This window comes from Nannobrachium achirus (assembly GCF_963921795.1).
Source record: "Nannobrachium achirus genome assembly, chromosome: 16".
In the NCBI taxonomy this organism is placed as follows: Eukaryota; Metazoa; Chordata; class Actinopteri; order Myctophiformes; family Myctophidae; genus Nannobrachium; species Nannobrachium achirus.
Genome location: NC_137823.1, coordinates 44,167,176 through 44,184,593, shown reverse-complemented (window position 1 = coordinate 44,184,593; position 17,418 = coordinate 44,167,176). Strand labels below are relative to the sequence as shown.

General features: G+C 41.9%; 4 protein-coding genes across 4 annotated transcripts; 3 read left to right on the top strand and 1 right to left on the bottom strand.

Annotated features, from left to right (window-relative positions):
• Positions 1–390: 390 nt before the first annotated feature.
• Positions 391–1,272, top strand: LOC308301060 (syntaxin-11-like; the record flags this gene model as incomplete). Its single annotated transcript, XM_080744958.1, has 1 exon — positions 391–1,272. One exon carries the CDS (start codon positions 391–393, stop codon positions 1,270–1,272), a length of 882 nt encoding a protein of 293 aa, XP_080601084.1.
• Positions 1,273–6,646: 5,374 nt separating this feature from the next.
• Positions 6,647–7,543, top strand: LOC308300215 (syntaxin-11-like; the record flags this gene model as incomplete). Its single annotated transcript, XM_080744023.1, has 1 exon — positions 6,647–7,543. The coding sequence occupies one exon, from the start codon at positions 6,647–6,649 to the stop codon at positions 7,541–7,543; it is 897 nt and encodes a 298-aa protein (XP_080600149.1).
• A 3,181-nt stretch (positions 7,544–10,724) lies between these two features.
• Positions 10,725–11,633, top strand: LOC308301059 (syntaxin-11-like; the record flags this gene model as incomplete). Its single annotated transcript, XM_080744957.1, has 1 exon — positions 10,725–11,633. One exon carries the CDS (start codon positions 10,725–10,727, stop codon positions 11,631–11,633), a length of 909 nt encoding a protein of 302 aa, XP_080601083.1.
• Positions 11,634–15,678: 4,045 nt separating this feature from the next.
• LOC308301058 (mRNA-capping enzyme-like) lies at positions 15,679–17,418 on the bottom strand (the record flags this gene model as incomplete). The annotated part of the gene is made up of 1 exon (XM_080744956.1): positions 15,679–17,418. One exon carries the CDS (start codon positions 17,416–17,418, stop codon positions 15,679–15,681), a length of 1,740 nt encoding a protein of 579 aa, XP_080601082.1.

The following is a 17,418-nucleotide window of genomic DNA, read 5'->3' as shown; positions in this document are numbered from 1 at the left end:
AGCTTCTGAAAGATAATTTAAATGATAGGTAGTCTTGGCCTGGTGCCTATAAGTACATGCATCTCAGTGAGAAGAACTTGTTGGCAAGGACTGAGAAACTAGTTAGACATGTGACCAGTGCTGCCTGGGTGTGTTACATATGATGGAAGGGAATGTCAGAACCGGTGAGACAGCTTTTTACAATTAGTGGTCATTTAAACTGTGGTTGTGGTCATGACAGCAACACGAGTCATGTTTGAAAGTAGTTTCCATATGTGATGTGACCTTTAATATCTCTTATTTGTCTACTAACAATACACCTATCTCTACAATTATGTTTAGAGATAAAATATAAATTCCCTGTATCTCTTACCCCACCATCTACCCGTCTCTGTCTCCTATAGCCCGACCATGAGGGACAGACTGAGCCACCTGCAGGAGCTGTCCAGTGGCCATGTGGAGCAGATGGAATATGCAGAGTCCGTCGTCTCTGACACCTTCAGCAATGTGGACCTGGACGAAGAGCTGCCTCACGAGGCGGTGGTGTTTGACAACAGTCCTGCCCTGGAGGCGGTATTTGACCAGTCCCAGGACATCCACCGGGAGGTTCAGCTCATTCGGCTGGATGTCAATCGACTCCGTGAGCAGAACTCCCGCAAGCTCAATGCCACCACCTGTACGAGCACCATCGATAAGGACTCTAATGCCATTGCTGGAGATATCAAAACACGGGCTGAGGGCATCCTGACAAGATTAAAGGAAATGGATAACACAGCCCACAACCTGGGAGAAGAGCATGGCTCTAATGCTGCCGTTTCACGCATTGCTAGAACGCAGTATGCCTGCCTCAGCAATAGTTTCCGTGACGCCATGTTCGACTACAATGAGGTGGAGATGAACCATCGAGAGGGCTGCAAGGTACACATACAGAGGCAGATGGAGATAGTGGGGCGGGAGGTGACTGGAGACGAGATGGAGGAAATGATTGAGACAGGCCAATGGAACATCTTTAATGAGAACATTGTGACCGAAGGAAAAACAGCTCGCTCAGCCTTGAACCAGATAGAGAACCGCCACAAGGAGTTATTAGACCTGGAATCCCGTATTCAGAGCATCCATGACATCTTCCTGGACATTGCAATGCTGGTGGAGGAGCAGGGCCCCATGATGACCTCAATCCAAACCAATGTCCAGGAGACTGACATGGCAATACAGGATGTTATGGTCAAACTTAGCAATGCCAAACGCCATAACAAGAACAACCCCTTTAAGAAGATGTGTAGTGTCCAGTGAAAGGGGGAGGGGACCTTGCTGTGTGAGAAAAAAGTGATGTAAAACGCGTCACAGTACTGGCAACCTACAGGCTAAAATATGGTGAAAAATGTTCAGATATTTTGAGATTATAAGAAGAGAAGATACATGCGAACTGGAAAAGCCTTGCCAGATCCATTGTTTATTTTTGTATTGTGTTTTTTGAGCGGTGGTCACACCGTCTCCATAGCGTGGCTGTGTGTGTAGGTATGTATGTTTGTTTGTATGTGGGTCTGTATGTAGCCTCAAGCCTGTGGTGTAGTACCTTTTCTGACCACACATGTTAAGGGAGGGGCGCTGTTGTTCAGGCCAGGCCCCACACACACACACACACACACACACACACACACACACACACACACACACACACACACACACACACACACCACCACTCAGTTCACACGGGTGTGATTTTTTGAGAGTTGAACAACTGCTGGAAGCAGAGATACAGACGTACAAACATACTATGGTGGTGGTACGCATTCTGATTAAGGTTGTGAGATATTTTGTGGCTGCTTCCCGTGTTACAAATGAGAGACTGATAGAGTAAAGGCATGGGGGTGAGGAAATACCAGTGCTGTCAGGAAAAAGAATGAGGCCTTTAGAGGTATCGCATAACAAATCTGCATAATGAACTTTGCTGGAAGCATATCGTGAAAAGACACTATTATAGCTTTTTCTTGTGAATAAATCAGAAGTAACAGAGTTGCACTTTACTCCAAAATCATGAAGTCGTGATGTCAATATGTCAATATATCCTGAGATGTGAAACAGATTTGGGTCAAATCATATTTTTTAATATACCGTAACCCATTTTGTAATTTGTTTTAAAGTAGCTTAAAGTTCCTACTGGGTGGTTTTAGCTAGCTGTAAAATTCAACATGTATGTATGTAAAGTATGTATGTATGTATGTATGTATGTATGTATGTATGTATGTAAAGTATCCATCAGTTTTAATAAAGGTTTCAGCCAATTGGAATCTTACCTGACGACATCTGGATTGTTACATCTATATTACATTGCATGCCAGAACCAAAAATTGTTACTTGGTAATATGAGACTGAAAGTAAAACAAAGTTTTGTAGTTTTGTGTAGATAATGTCTAGCCTGGCAAATTTCCAGAGGGCAATGATTATCATTACATTAATATTTGATTTTGCAATGGAAGATTGATTCGTCTGGAACCAGGCTAGATGAAGGCTTGTCCTGCACAAATGTTCTACATTTGTATTGTCGCTGCTGGGTGGAAACCTTGTAGGCCTATGTCCAAAACTTAAGGCCTGTCCATACTGTCTCCGACCACTGAACTTTTCGTTGGAAAGGTCAGACTTTCTGACTTGCAGCTTTCCGAACTCAAATTCGGGGTAATGCTTTTCAGAAGTTGCGAGTCAAATCATTTTGTAGTTGAACTTGACCAGACGAAAAGTTGTTACTTTGCGTCTCAAAAGAGCAGAAGTAGAGATTAGATGTGTCTAGAAAACGAAAACATCCGAAAAGTATTCGTAAATGAGAAATTGACACTGCTGTCCCATCTTGGCACATGACAGTACAGTTCAGATACAAGGTCTACTAATAGAATTTAAACCCAAGAAAGCACAATGGCTTGTTTACATTGGGTCCTTTTGTACTCAATTCATATAGAGACAAAACTCAATTCATAGAGACATAGAGTTGCCCTTTCAAGTTGTTAAGTTGATCTGGCTAATGTAAAAGGGTAACGTAAAGGTGGTTTGTTCAAGGAAGCACACAGCATTGTCTACAATGGGGAAACACATAATTCAACAGGTTCTTCCAGATTCTTTCTAATGAGTCACATGATGAAATGTGAAAACTTTGGACATTAGGGGAGATGCGTCATGTCTATTCTTACTTTTTAACTTTAGTCTAGCAATACTGTTCTGAGTGCAATACTGAAGAACAAATACAGTAGCTTAGCATTTTGTTTTCCACGTTTATTGCAAGGATATCTAAAACATTAAAATGTGATAAAGGAGGCTGCAAGAAAAAATATGAATGAATGAAATGTATCAAATGAATCTCTGAATCCCTTTTCTCTCATCCCCCCAACAAAAGTCTCTACCCTGACTACATTAGTATCTGCACAGTTATAATGTGAAAAAGTATGTTCATTAGTTAGTTATCTAATAAACGAATATACATTTTTAATTGTGACAAACTTCTATTACTACTTTGCTGCTAGTATAGTTTTATATTCTGTCATTTCTAAAAGTTGACAGTGGGCAGACCTCCTCGGGAATGATGCAAGTTGGGAATGCACCCAATTTACTCGTCAGAGAATCAGAGAACCCAGTCTGTCTAAACCATAATGGAGATTTATGTGTCTATCTGTGTCCCTTTAATGCATATATATGGAGTTATGTCCGAGGCATGCCCAGGAGTCCATGCAGTCAGTCTATGATGTGAGTCAATGTGCCCTTTTTACACAGATGGGAGAAGATGATGTGAACCGTCTGTCTAGTAGGCTTAGTCCTGCAATAGCCAAGATGAAGGTGCAATTGCTACACAGACTGTCAACGCTGTGGGGAATGGAAATTGATTGAAATGATAATACTTTATTAGTTTGAAGCAGTACTGCAGTATAAAATAACTAAGGATAACGCAAAAAGGCTTGTTTCTATTAAAAGGGCTTGTTTCTATTATCATTATAAAGAAATGCAGGAAGGTGCAGGACAATGATAGCTATTGCTTTTTCCTTATTTCCTTGATTGTAGCCTACCTGGGAACTAGTGATTTAGGCCAATATTGTATTTAGATATAGTAAATATGTTCTTTAGTCTTAGCCTCCTGGTTATTAGGCTTGAACTTATCTCTGAATACAGACAGCTCTGGCACCTAATGACCAATTATCCCCAGGCCAGCGTTGTTAGTTTATTATTACCATGTGTAGCCCCCATAGTTAATACAGCCATGAACCAGCCCACATCAGCCCTATACCAATTGGGCTCAGGCCTATTGGCATGACGGTTTCTGTATTGGTCTGGCAAGTGGGAGCCCCCATAAGCCCCTTTTCGACTGCAGCTTTAGCACCACACGACACTACACTGCACCACATCCAAATATCGACATTTTCCATTACACAAAAGTACCCCTATCGGTAAGAAACAAATTGGCCCTTTTGACTGTGATTATAATACAATATAAATTTGTATCACAACTATAGGTCTACTAATTATAATACACTAAAATGGATTATAACTGTGATTATAATTCAGTGTTCACTATAAAGTATTAATGTAGGTTCTACTACTATGATAACTATAATAGATTATAATAGAGGTTATAACGCAATAGAATCTCATTACAACTATATCCTGGTGGTCTAAATGAAAAGTCAGTGAGTGTTCAGTCATTATGAAGTGTTAGCCCTTTTTGGCCTAGCTCAGACCTACTCTGGAGTGGATACTTTTTAGTACCACGTTTAGTACCACTTTCACACCACTCTACCCAGGTCCTTGCAGCGGAAATGATGAACACCTTAAGTTGAAAAGTTATTTGTTTGTTTAATAAATACACAGCATTCAAGATAGGTGTGCAGATAATAAAAACTATTTTCAGAAAAAAACATGGGCCATTTAGCAAGACACGAGTTTTCACTAGTGCCAGAATCTTATTCCATCAAAAATAATTAGCATAACTTGCTTGAATGGCAATGCTGAAGAATATAGCCTAGAATCTAGATATCAACTCTGTTGGCATTCTGTATGAATCCTACTTTATGGCTTTGAAGTCAAAACTATCAAATCAATTAGCAGACTAGTCTGCTAATTGATTTGATAGTTTTGCGCACGATCGCTCTCTCTCTCTCTCTCTCTCTCTCTCTCTCTCTCTCTCTCACAAACGCACGCACGCACGCAAGCACGCACACACACACACACACACACACACACACACACACACACACACACACACACACACACACACACACACACACACACACACACGCACTCGCACACGCACACGCACACGCACACACACACACACACACACACACACACACACACACACACACACACACAGGTGTCACAGATTAATCAACCACAACCAGTGTGTGCATGTGTTAATCTGTGACACCTGTGTATTTCTAGGAATCTGAGAAAGATGCACGCAAAACACTAGTTGGCCACGAAACCAGATTTATTATACTAGTGCACTTATAACAATGGACTAGTGTCCGTAGTTTTAAAGGTTAAGGAATAGCCTGATTGGGCATGGCAAGGTGTGTTTCCTTGTTGAACGTCAGAGCGGGACCAAACTGACTCGGCTTCATTCCTGAGTCACATAAACATTGTCGCATGACGGCAATTCACTGCCAACACAAATTCCATTTGCACGCCAAAGATAGCAGGGCTGTGTTTGGAAACATTTCTTAGTCCTCGCATCCAGTCAACCACATCAGTCAGTTGCGCTCAAATCACAGAAGTCTGGATGTTGCGAAGGCACCACGCAAGCTGATCAGGAATAAACCGATCGATATTGGTAGAGATTAAAGCACGACAGGTAAGGTGCATAGGATACCCATGACAATTTGTATGTTGCTAGCTGTTATGAAGTAGACTAATGAAATGGTTTTCATCGTTCAACTGACAAGAACTGTAATTGCTTTGGTATGCCTGTGTGTCTAGCATTTTGGCAGGTGCCCCCCCTACTACACTGCAAAAGTAGCCCAAGTATGCTTTAATTAGTAGGTTATGTTTTTATGAATTCAATCCTTCTGATCTTTGTCAGAACAAGATTGAAACAACAATGTGTAGAGATTTATGGAGTCAGTTCTGATATTTTTGGTTTAGGCCATTAAAATTACCTACTGGAAGCCAATTACCCTGGAAGCCTATTAGGATGTTCCTAGCCTATTGCTCGTAACTTCATTTATTTTCTATAATGCAAAATATTTGATCAGCTTCTGAAAGATAAGTTAAATGATAGTCTTGGCCTGGTACATGCATCTCAGTGAGAAGAACTTGTTAGGCAAGGACTGAGAATTAGTTAGAAATGTGACCGGCGCTGCCTGGGTGTGTTAGGCTATAATGATGGAAGGGAATCTCAGAACAGGTGAGACAGCTTTTCACAATTTGTGGTCATTTAAACTGTGGTTTTGTGCCAGCAACACAAGTCATGTTTGAAAGTAGTTTCCATATGTGATGTGACCTTTAATATGTGTCTACTAACAGTCTAACATCACATCTCTACAATGTGTTTTTTGTTAGAAAAAGAGTTGTGACTTCAAATTGTTTTCTTCTTGTATATAGGTGAGAGGAGAGACAGAGAGAGAAAATGAAAATTCCCTGTATCTCTAACCCCCACCATCTACCCGTCTCTGTCTCCTATAGCCCGGCCATGAGGGACAGACTGAGCCACCTGCAGGAGCTGTCCAGTGGCCATGTGGAACAGATGGAATATGCAGAGTCAGTCGTCTCTGACACCTTCAGCAATGTGGACCTGGAGGAAGAGCTGCCTCACGAGGCGGTGGTGTTTGACAACAGTCCTGCCATGGAGGCGGTATTTGACCAGTCCCAGGACATCCACCGAGAGGTTCAGCTCATTCGGCTGGATGTCAATCGACTCCGTGAGCAGAACTCCCGCGTGCTCACTGCCACCACCCGCATGAGCACCATCAAGAGGGACTCTAATGCCATCGCTGGAGATATCAAAACACGGGCTGAGGGCATCCTGACAAGATTAAAGGAAATGGATAACACAGCCCACAACCTGGGAGAAGAGCATGGTTCTAATGCTGCCGTTACACGGATAGCCAGAACGCAGTATGCCTGCCTCAGCAATAGTTTCCGTGATGCCATGTTCGACTACAATGAGGTGGAGATGAACCATCGAGAGGGCTGCAAGGCACACATACAGAGGCAGATGGAGATAGTGGGGCGGGAGGTGACTGGAGACGAGGTAGAGGAAATGATTGAGACAGGCCAATGGAACATCTTTAATGAGAACATTGTGACCGAAGGTAAAACAGCTCGCTCAGCCTTGAACCAGATAGAGAAACGCCACCAGGAGTTATTAGACCTGGAATCCCGTATTCAGAGCATCCATGACATCTTCCTGGACATTGCAATGCTGGTGGAGGAGCAGGGCCCCATGATGACCACAATCCAAACCAATGTCCAGGAGACTGACATGGCAATACAGGATGTTTTGGTCAAACTTAGCAAAGCCAAACGCCATGACAAGAACAACCCCTTTAAGAAAATGTTTTGTGGCTGCTTCCCGTGTTACAAATGAGACAGATAGAGTAAAGGCATTGGGGTGAGGGAATACCAGTGCTGTCAGGAAAAATAAGTAGGCCTTTTGAGGTATCACATAACAAATCTGCAACATGAACTTTGCTGGAAGCATATCGTGAAAAGACACTAATAGCTTTTTCTTGTGAATAAATCAGAAGTAACAGGTTGCACTTTACTAGAAAATTATGAAGTCATGCTATGTCAATATATCCTCAGATGTGAAACAGATTTGGGTCAAATCATATTTGAATATACCGTAACCCGTTTTGTAATTTGTTTTACAGTAGCTTAAAGTTACTACTGGGTGGTTTTAGCTTGCTGTAAAATTCAACATGTACTGTATGTAAAGTAAAGTATACATCAGTTTTAAAGGTTTCAGTCATTGGAAACTTATCTGACGACATCTGAATTTTACAGTTAGCTGTACAATTATGAATATATCTATATTGCATTGCATGTCAGAACCGAAGATTGTTACTTGAGAGACTGACAGTAAAATAAGGTTTTGTCTAGATGATGTCTAGCCTGGCTTGGCTGACAAATATCACTGTGTAGGGCAATTATTATCATTGCATTATTATTTTATTTTGCAATGGCAGATTGATTCGTCTGGTCTGGAACCATTCTAGATAAAGTCTTGTCCTGCACAAATCGTCTACATTTGTATTGTCGCTGCCGGGTGAAAACCTTGTATGTCCAAAACTTAGGCCTGTCCATACTGTCTCCGACCACCAAACTTTTCGTCGGAAAGATCCGACTTTCTGACGTGCAGCTTTCCGAACTGAAATTTGGGGTAATGCTTTTCAAAAGTTGCGAGTGACGTAATTTTGCAGTTGAACCAGACCTTTCAGACGAAAAGTTGGGTGGTCGGAGACAGTATGGACAGGCCTTTACTTTTCAGATCCAGTGTTCCAATGGATCCAATGTAGTTAATATTTAGTCACAAGCTTTTGTTAATACATTTCATTAGTTAAATATTCATAAAATCCTCAGACACTTGACCACTTTCAAGTTAAAATAAAAATAAATAAAATACCAAAATAGGATGATCTACAAGCTGAGCTTGTAGACTGACTATTTATGCTACCTTTGTGTGACACAGTAGTATGATGAAGCGGGGCATTAATTTACAAAAGGAAACTATACAGTTGAAACATGGAGATACAAGGTTTCTGCCAGACAGCAACAATATACTTCCAAAGTATATAACCCTAAGGCAAATTCCACATTCAAAAAATCCCTCATAAGTACCATTGCCTCTCTCTTCAGTAATGCCAGCAACATCTGTTTTCGGCACATGACATCAGTCTTGGTATTTTGCAGGGATTGTTTAACTGGTATTAATTTGTTATCTGATCGTATTATTGCAGTCATGTACATTTTGTGTCACCTGCTGTATAAGAATAATTCAATACATTTCTCTTGGATTGAACTGTAAAACCGATAAATAAAAAAAAAAAAAAAAAAAAAAAAAACGATTTGATTTTATTCTGTTTCTGATTTATTTACTTTCTGGGAGAAAGCCATTCAAGCTTCCTCGAGCCCTGTTGTACACATTATCATGTTTCATTGAATTACTAATTTATTGTAACATGATGTGCAAATGAACTGATATTAACCACATAATACTTTGTTGACCAGTGTCCCCCCATGCAGGGGTCTCTATACTAGCCCCACCTACCTTTTTCCCTCTACCAAATATTGCTGCTGAAAATAGCCGATCTGCAAGCTCACAATGTGTCGCGTTGCAATGTGCTTTTGAGCTTGTAGATCTCCTGTTTTTGTGGAATGGTCGCTCCCAGAATAAGTACGCTAGGATTCTTATGGTTAGACTAAATAACTTCTGTACTTCCTTATGCTTGACGTGTAAGTGGGAAGGCTCATGGTTGTCATCTGGAAAGGGGGCGGTTATCAGATACCACAAGCACTGCACAGAGCAACTTGCCTAACAGTAAAAAGATGCTTTTTGAAGTGCCTTGGACTGAATGAATCCGACACGACCAGGAGATACATTTATTTTACTTTTTGGCTGTCTTTCTATTGAGGTAGGATGTTTTTATTCAACTTCATATTATCCCTATTGAATTTCATTTAATTTAGTACCATGTGTGGTAGGTAGATACACCTGGGTGCAATTAATCTACCGGCTTACTAGGTCCTGATAATGTAATTGTCATGATGGCTTGAAATCAGTTAATAGGAACACATTTCACTATTATGTTATTCATACATTTACTTTTACTCACACTTTAAAATAACTTCCACTGAATCTGTTGAGAAAACAAATTTCCCCTATTTCCTCTACGCCAGGGGTAGGCAATGGGTGCCAACATTGGCACAGGGTGATCACTGGGACACTGGCAGAAGCGTGTGAGAGAGGATTTCATTTTAAAATCAAATATTGTTATAGCAAATTACATCCTGCACATAATTCTATATTCAGTAAATCTGAACTTGGACTGGGGAGGGAGTTGGGGAGATAGGAGTCTAATGATCGTTATAACAATGTCCTGACAATCAAATTATGTCTGAATGTTTGAAGGGGTGTTAAAATGAATGTTGACATGGCACACTGACTGTCTGGAAAATAAAAACATGGCGCTTCATTTCAAAGAGGTTGCTGACCCCTGGTTACGCTTTGTGAGGATAGTAAAAGATGAATAACAGAGAGGGAAAGCAGCCCCTGGTAAAAGTATTGCTATAAAATATATCGATATACTTAATTTACATGTAGTCTTTTGCTCTCTGCTAATGTCTCAGAGGAAAGTCATTTTCTGGTGATGCTTCCTTGTTCCTTGTTGGATTCCTGTGATCATAATCAGCTAGAACTGCTACCATTGTCTCAAATCACAGACAGGCCGGAAAAATGCACATGATTGTCTGTCTAGGTTTCATGTGTCACTGTTTTCATTCCTTGAGTATATTGAACCTCAGCCCATTATATAACACTCATTAACTAAGAAACCCCTGATGGACAGTGGGACCAGGGTTCCAATATTATTTCCTCCTCCTTATTTTCTAAGGGGGAACACTTGAAGTTACTTACTGAATATTGATTAGACAAAATTGCGAGAAAATCTATAATTGACTTTATAATAGCTTCAGTTATGTGTATTTCATTGGTGTGTTTGAATAGTTTTGTTTTTTCTTTCTCATTATCCCCATGTCTTAGAAGCAGGATGCGAGACAGGCTGGTGACACTGCAGGCCATTCGTGAGGAGGAAGACGACAATGAACCTGACCTTCATAGACCAGAGTGTGATGAAGACAATGTGAGTCTCTCCCATGAGGCAGTGGTGTTTCAGGGCTCCTCTGTCGTTGACCAGATCCTGGTGGAGGCCCACTCCATGCGCAAGGAGATCTCCCTCCTCAGCCTGGAGGTGGAGCGCCTGCACAGCCACAATGAGCGCTTAGGCACCACCGTGCGTCGCCTCACTCTCCTCAAACAGGACTCCGACTCCATTGCCAGAAAGATTCACCAACGAGGCGAGGCCCTCTATGCCCGCCTCCAGGCCCTGGGAGACCAAAGTCGCCAGCTGGATGAAAAGGAAGGTCCCAGCTCCGCTGCTAGCCGCATTGCACGCACCCAGCATGCGGCCCTGACCCATGCCTTCCATTCCGTCATGGCCGACTACAATAAGGCTGAGGAGACTCAGAGAGATACATGTCGTGAGCGAATCCAGAGGCAAGCATCCATTCTGGGTAATGACATAAGTGATGAGCAGCTAGACATGATGGTGGATAAAGGGGGAGAAGGCTGGGCTGAACTGTCCACCAGCGTGCAGACAGATGGTGGGCGCACGTCACGGTATGCCCTAAGTGAGCTCAAACGCAGACACAAGGAGCTGGTAGAGCTAGAGGCTAGGATGGTAGAGATCCATGATCTGTTCCTAAACATGGCCATGCTGGTGGAGAGCCAGGCATCCACGCTTAACAGTATTGAGGCTAATGTCTGTGGCACACAGCATTATACTGAGAAGATCATTGTTGATATTAAGAGGGCCCTAGTGTACAAGAGGAAAAACCCATGTCTGACGTGCTGTCCCTGGCTTTCGTGTTGGAGAACACAACAAACATTATATGAATAAACAACACACTTTAATTGAATCAGCATGTATTGTCAATTAACGTAATTTCATCAACAAAATGAAAATAAATATGAAATAAACATGATCCAAAGAGGAATACAAAAATTGGAATTGAGAAGAAATGTGTGCGCAATTTTTTTTTTATGGCCCCAGAAAGGCCAAGACTCAATAGCCTATTAAAAAAGAACTATCTTTGTTGAACAAACAACAAACAACATTTGCACTTGACTTGAGTGATGGTTGTTTTAAGAATATTACTTTTGCCTACAAGAGGGCAGAGCGACAAGTTGGAGAGTCAGGAAATAATGATGAAAGGAGTTGAGGACTGGGGTGAGAAGGGCTGACGGGGAGCGAATCTTAAAGTGTAGCAAACTAGAGGGTCGCGGCCCTTCGGGCCGCTCACATCTAATTAAAAAAACAAAAATAAATAAAAATAAAAAAACAAAAAAAAAAGTATAAAAAAAAGGAAAAAAAGGAAAGAAAAAAAAACGTAAAAAAAAAAAAAAGATTGGGGGGGGAACTATTGTGGCGGAACTATTGTGCCGCAGCGCACGTTTCCGGTCGGACATATTTGACCGGCGGACTATTTTATACAGAGGCAAAATATGAGGGTAATAACGAATACAACTGTATACAGAGGTTTGGAAACGACATCTTGCAAAGATGACATGGGTGTTTGAATTTTTAAGCTATATTTAGTACATATGTAGTACATCTTGGCCAAGTGGTTTGGTATTTAAGTTAGCGATACATGACCCGGAAGTAGATCACTTACTCTTTTGTAATATAAAGATGAATCCAACTTATGATCATGTTTAAATGGACTTGTCACTTTGCTCTCAAAAGAGCAGAAGTAGAAATTAGATGTGGATAGAAAAAGGAAACATCAGAAAATGATTCGGAAATGAGAAATTGACACTGCTGTCCCATCTTGGGAGATTGATTGATTGAATACTTTATTAGAAGTTTGCACAGGAAAAGCATGACAGTACAGTTAAGATACAAAGTCTACTAATAGGATTTAAACCCAAGAAAGCTTAGGAGTTTAGGGATAAGGAGTAAGTAATGGAGAAAATAGGGCCCATAGAGTTGCCCTTTCCAGCTGAAGAATAACGTACTGTAAAGGTGGTTTGTTCAAGGAAGCACACAGCATTTTCTACAATGGGGAAACACATAATTCAACAGGTTCTTCCAGATTCTTTCTAATGAGTCACATGAGGAACTGTGAAAACTTTGGACATTAAGGGAGATGCGTCATTTCTATTCTTACTTTTTAATTTTAGTCTAGCAATACTGTTCTGAGTGCAATACTGAAGAACAAATACAGTAGGCCTATAGCTTAGCATTTTGTCTTCCACGTTTATTGCAAGGATATCTAAAAATATGGTATAATTATCAATTGTGATGTAGGTGGTTGCAAGGAAAAATATGAATGGATGAAATGTATCAAATTAATCTCCGAATCCCTTTTCTCTCATCCACACTAGTATGTGCACAGGTATACTGTGAAAAGGTTTACGTTTATTAGTTAGTTATCTAATAAACGAATATTAGTTTTTAATTATGACAACTTCTGTTACTACTTTGCTGCTAGTATATAGTAGTATAGAGTCTGTCAACTCTTCAAATGTTCAAATTCTTTCACAAGCCATACTGTATCCCTCATCTGTGCAAGCCTAATTGATACCCTTGATAGGATGACCATCGACTACTTTATCAGATAGACTGATGTATGTGCACAATAATACAAGATGTGTGTTCTATGCCTATTCATTCCGTTCTTATCCTTCTTTTGGTCATGTCATGTGTCCAATATATTATCTGTGTGCTAATAAAGTTCAGAACTTGCCATGTGACACTGCCTGGTGTTATCCTGTTCTGTGCATACGTCATTCAACTGAAACATCATTCACCACCCTTAGTTAGAGGGAGACTCTTTAAGGACCGGTCCGGGACCACATGGTTGGTCAGCCGAAATGGTATGTCTGTCAAGAACAAAACACTGGTGATGGCTTACAAGGGGAATCAAGGGCATGTCACTTGTACCTTCAGCTTTTACACTGAAATGTTCTGTGTATGTGTGTCTCCGTCTCTGTGCCTGGAGCTAATCTCACAAACCACTGGACCAATCAGTGCCATTTAAGTTCTTGTACACACACATGCCAAATGGCCACATACCTCCACAATTTTCACATTTTATACTTTTCTAATTATTACATTTTATTATGGAAGTCAATGAATGGAATGGAATGGAATGGCATTGACTTGAATTGAATTGAATTGAATTGAATTGAATTGAATTGAATAACCGTGCTAACCGTTCCTACCGGTACGTCTGGCTTTGTGTGTGTGTATGTATGTATGTATATGCATAAGCACAAATCTCCATGTATGGAGATAACTAACGTCACAGACAGAACAGCCCATACAAGGAGATATGCACATGTGTCGTGTTTCATATTTGTAAACCTTTTGAGTGATGTTATCCGGGTTGTAAGGCCGGATTTTAATAAAATAATGCTGCATCTTTCTAGTTACTTTGCAAACATAATGTTGGCCTATGAGTTTTTGCACCGTTTTGGGATTGAACTCCACTCTCCCGCGTACAAGATACACTACACCACTATGATACCCAAGTACCTGTCAAAATACTTTATAAACATTAAGGATGTCCATAATTACAACACCAGAGGCAGCGCCACAGATCACTTCCATCCCAGAGTCAAAACCAACAAAGAGTCAAACTCGTTTTTCTGCTATACCACCAAAATGTGGAAAGCCTTACCGAAGGCCATAAAGGAGTGTGGATCACTAGCATCCTTTAAAATTGCCCTGAAAAACCACTTACAGGCAGCAGCCGTTCGCAACTGGTAAAAAAATGAACCTAGCCCAACCCTACCCTCCCCTGCCCCTTCTTTGTATATACTGTTTGTTTAGACTTACTGTTTTCTTTTTTGTTTTTCTTTACATATCTACTGCATAGTACTGTGTTCTATTTGTCTGTCATTCAATGTTATATGAGATACTTCAATGGTTTCCAGTGGAAATAAGCTTAGTCTTTTCATGGATCTCCTTTTAGTAGACCTTGTACCAGTGAACTGTACCGTCATGAAACTGTACCTTTTCCTATGCAAACTTCTAATAAAGTCTTCAATCAATCAATCAATCAATCAATCAAAAGCTTGGGAGAAAGGAGAGCAGAGTATCTGTCTGACGCCAGGTCTCCACTGCAGCCATCAGGCGTCATGCCGGCGTCGCATGACGTCAAAAAACTAACCTGGGTGAATTTTGAGATTGGACTCCGTCACTGAACGCAGGCCAACGTCTGGTAATGAACCCTTCATTGATTCAAAAGGGAACATTCCCTGCGTTGAACATGATGCGACGCCTGATGGCTGCAGTGGAGCCCTGGCGTTAAATCTGTCAGTCCTTGTCCATATAACTCAACAGATAACAACTTATCCCTTAAGTTAACTGTCATGGTAACTGATACAATACTCCTCCCTTTAAACCAATCCCTCCCTCTTCATTCTATCCCTCACCCCTGTACCGACAGTACTTGAAGAAGCACAGATGACATTTAATCCCCATATTTTTACAGAAAGATTCATGTGCACATGTAGTCAAAACTTTTTCACTGGTGATAAATAGTCATCATGATCAAGCTACGTTCAGCTAAATTACAAACCCCCCCAAAAAAACATTCATAGAGCATCATGTTATCCACAAGTTTCCAACGTCCCATTGTGCATTGCGCGAGTGTGATCTACAAGCTCACAGCGGCTGCACCTGCAACGCAACGTGAGCTTGTATGTCTGCTGTTATCCGGATGTGTCCCACACATAATTCTACAGTAAATTCAGGCGGAAACAGGTTAAGAACAATAGCATTAAAAGTTTCAAGAATCTCCAACAATCAATAATAGAGCCTCAACCTGAAAATGGCTGGTAAAAGATACCTTCGAAGGGGAGGGGGGAAGTATGTATAGTATACTGCAACTGTGGAACAGAACAGTCCAGTCCAGAAGGGCCCTTGGGGCCCGTGTCTACATTATAGCATGATTGGGTCTCTTTGGAGGAGGAGGGCATGAGTTTGGCTCAGGTGGGTGTTTCCGGTTCTGTGTTTGTACTCCCTGGGGACAGCGGCCCAGGAATTCTAAGAGCATGTCCTTTGTGACAGGATGCTGGATGCTGTTCCACACAGCCATCGCTGTAACATAGGAGTTGGGGAAACTCTTGTCTGTCCTCTGTCTCATGAAGACCCAGGTGTTGTTCCTGAAGGTGCACTCGATGATCTTGTTGTCGTACTGTCTCAGGTCCTTGGAGGCCTTCATCTGCGCGAAGGGCATTTTGGAACTGCCCACATACAGCTGGCCCACGATCTGAGGGAGCAGCCCTTCTCCTCCCACTTTGGTGATCTTGAGGCGAAAGTCTACTGAGTTTTGACTTGGAGGCTTCCACTTGAGGATATCATCACACATCCCGGGTTTGTATCTCCCGCATGGCTGGAAGATAAGCCCATCCACTTTATGGCTGACCTGGGATATGAAGCTGCCTCCCAGGAGATTGCGTGATTGGTGAATATCATAAAAGTCCTTCTTTCGGACACTGAAGGGCTCCTTGGCTTTGTCAATTTTCCCTGTCTTTATCTTCTCCATCCGGGGATAAATGATCTCGTTGTTAATGCATGACAGCCTGGTATTGAAATCACACTGGCCAACAGGCTGCCCATTGAATTTGACAATGTCGTAAATCAGGTAGCGGGGGATGGGCTGGCCGCCCACTTTATCGATGACCATCTCCCCGTCTAGTAAGGTGTTGGATAGGTGGACACATGGATCCTGGCTGAAAGGGAACTCGAGGTTGGATACATGGAAGATTGTGTTGTCTCTGTCGACCATGTACACTTCATTCTTCCCCGCGATTAACATCATGTAGCGTGTGCCGTCAGCTTTCCAGCTGACCTTGTATGGTTTCTGCTCCAAAAAGTAGAGGTTCCTCCTGTCCATGGACACAGGCTGTGCGCCAGGAAAACCAGACCTATCCCATTCAGTGAACTGCTGACATGTGCTCTGAATCTCCCCCAGTTTGGGTTGAGTGGTGACCTGTGTGACACCCTTCACCGTGACACCTTCCAGGATCCAGTCGGGACCTAATTGGCCAATCACGTTGCCATCCTCGTATTGGTTATCGTAGGCATCGTCGAAGCACCACTCAGGCAGTGGTGGGGAAGGGGGCATGTCTGCCACATCGCCATAGCGTCGGAACAGCTCCTTAAGGTATTGTCCCTTGTAGATCCCTGGGGCACGGGACTTGGCGAAGCCAGCTACAGCTGCTTCGACGCGCCAATCCATCTTCTCTACCAAGAACGCACACACCAGGAAACCTGTCCGATTGAAGCCGTGCGTACAGTGGACACCAATTAATTCTGTGGGATTCTCTTCCAGAAAGTCTTTACACATCCCGATGAACTTCTCGGTGGTCTCCAATGAGGGACACTCCCCATGTCCTTTACACTGAAGTTTCACATATTTGATGCCTTCCTTGTCAATGTCATTACAGTCATAAAAGCGAGTAGTATTTGTCAAGTCAACGAGCAGGCCCATTTGAACTTTAAGGCTTTTTAAATAGTTTGACAGCATGCATGGATGGAACTGATTGTCTTCTGGAACTTTGTCATTATAATTGGGACCCAGCATAGTCTTCATTGGTAGGAATCTACCTGCTACAGGCTGGCCTATTCTGGGACAATTCCTCCACCGAAGGGGAGGTCTAGAATTTAACAT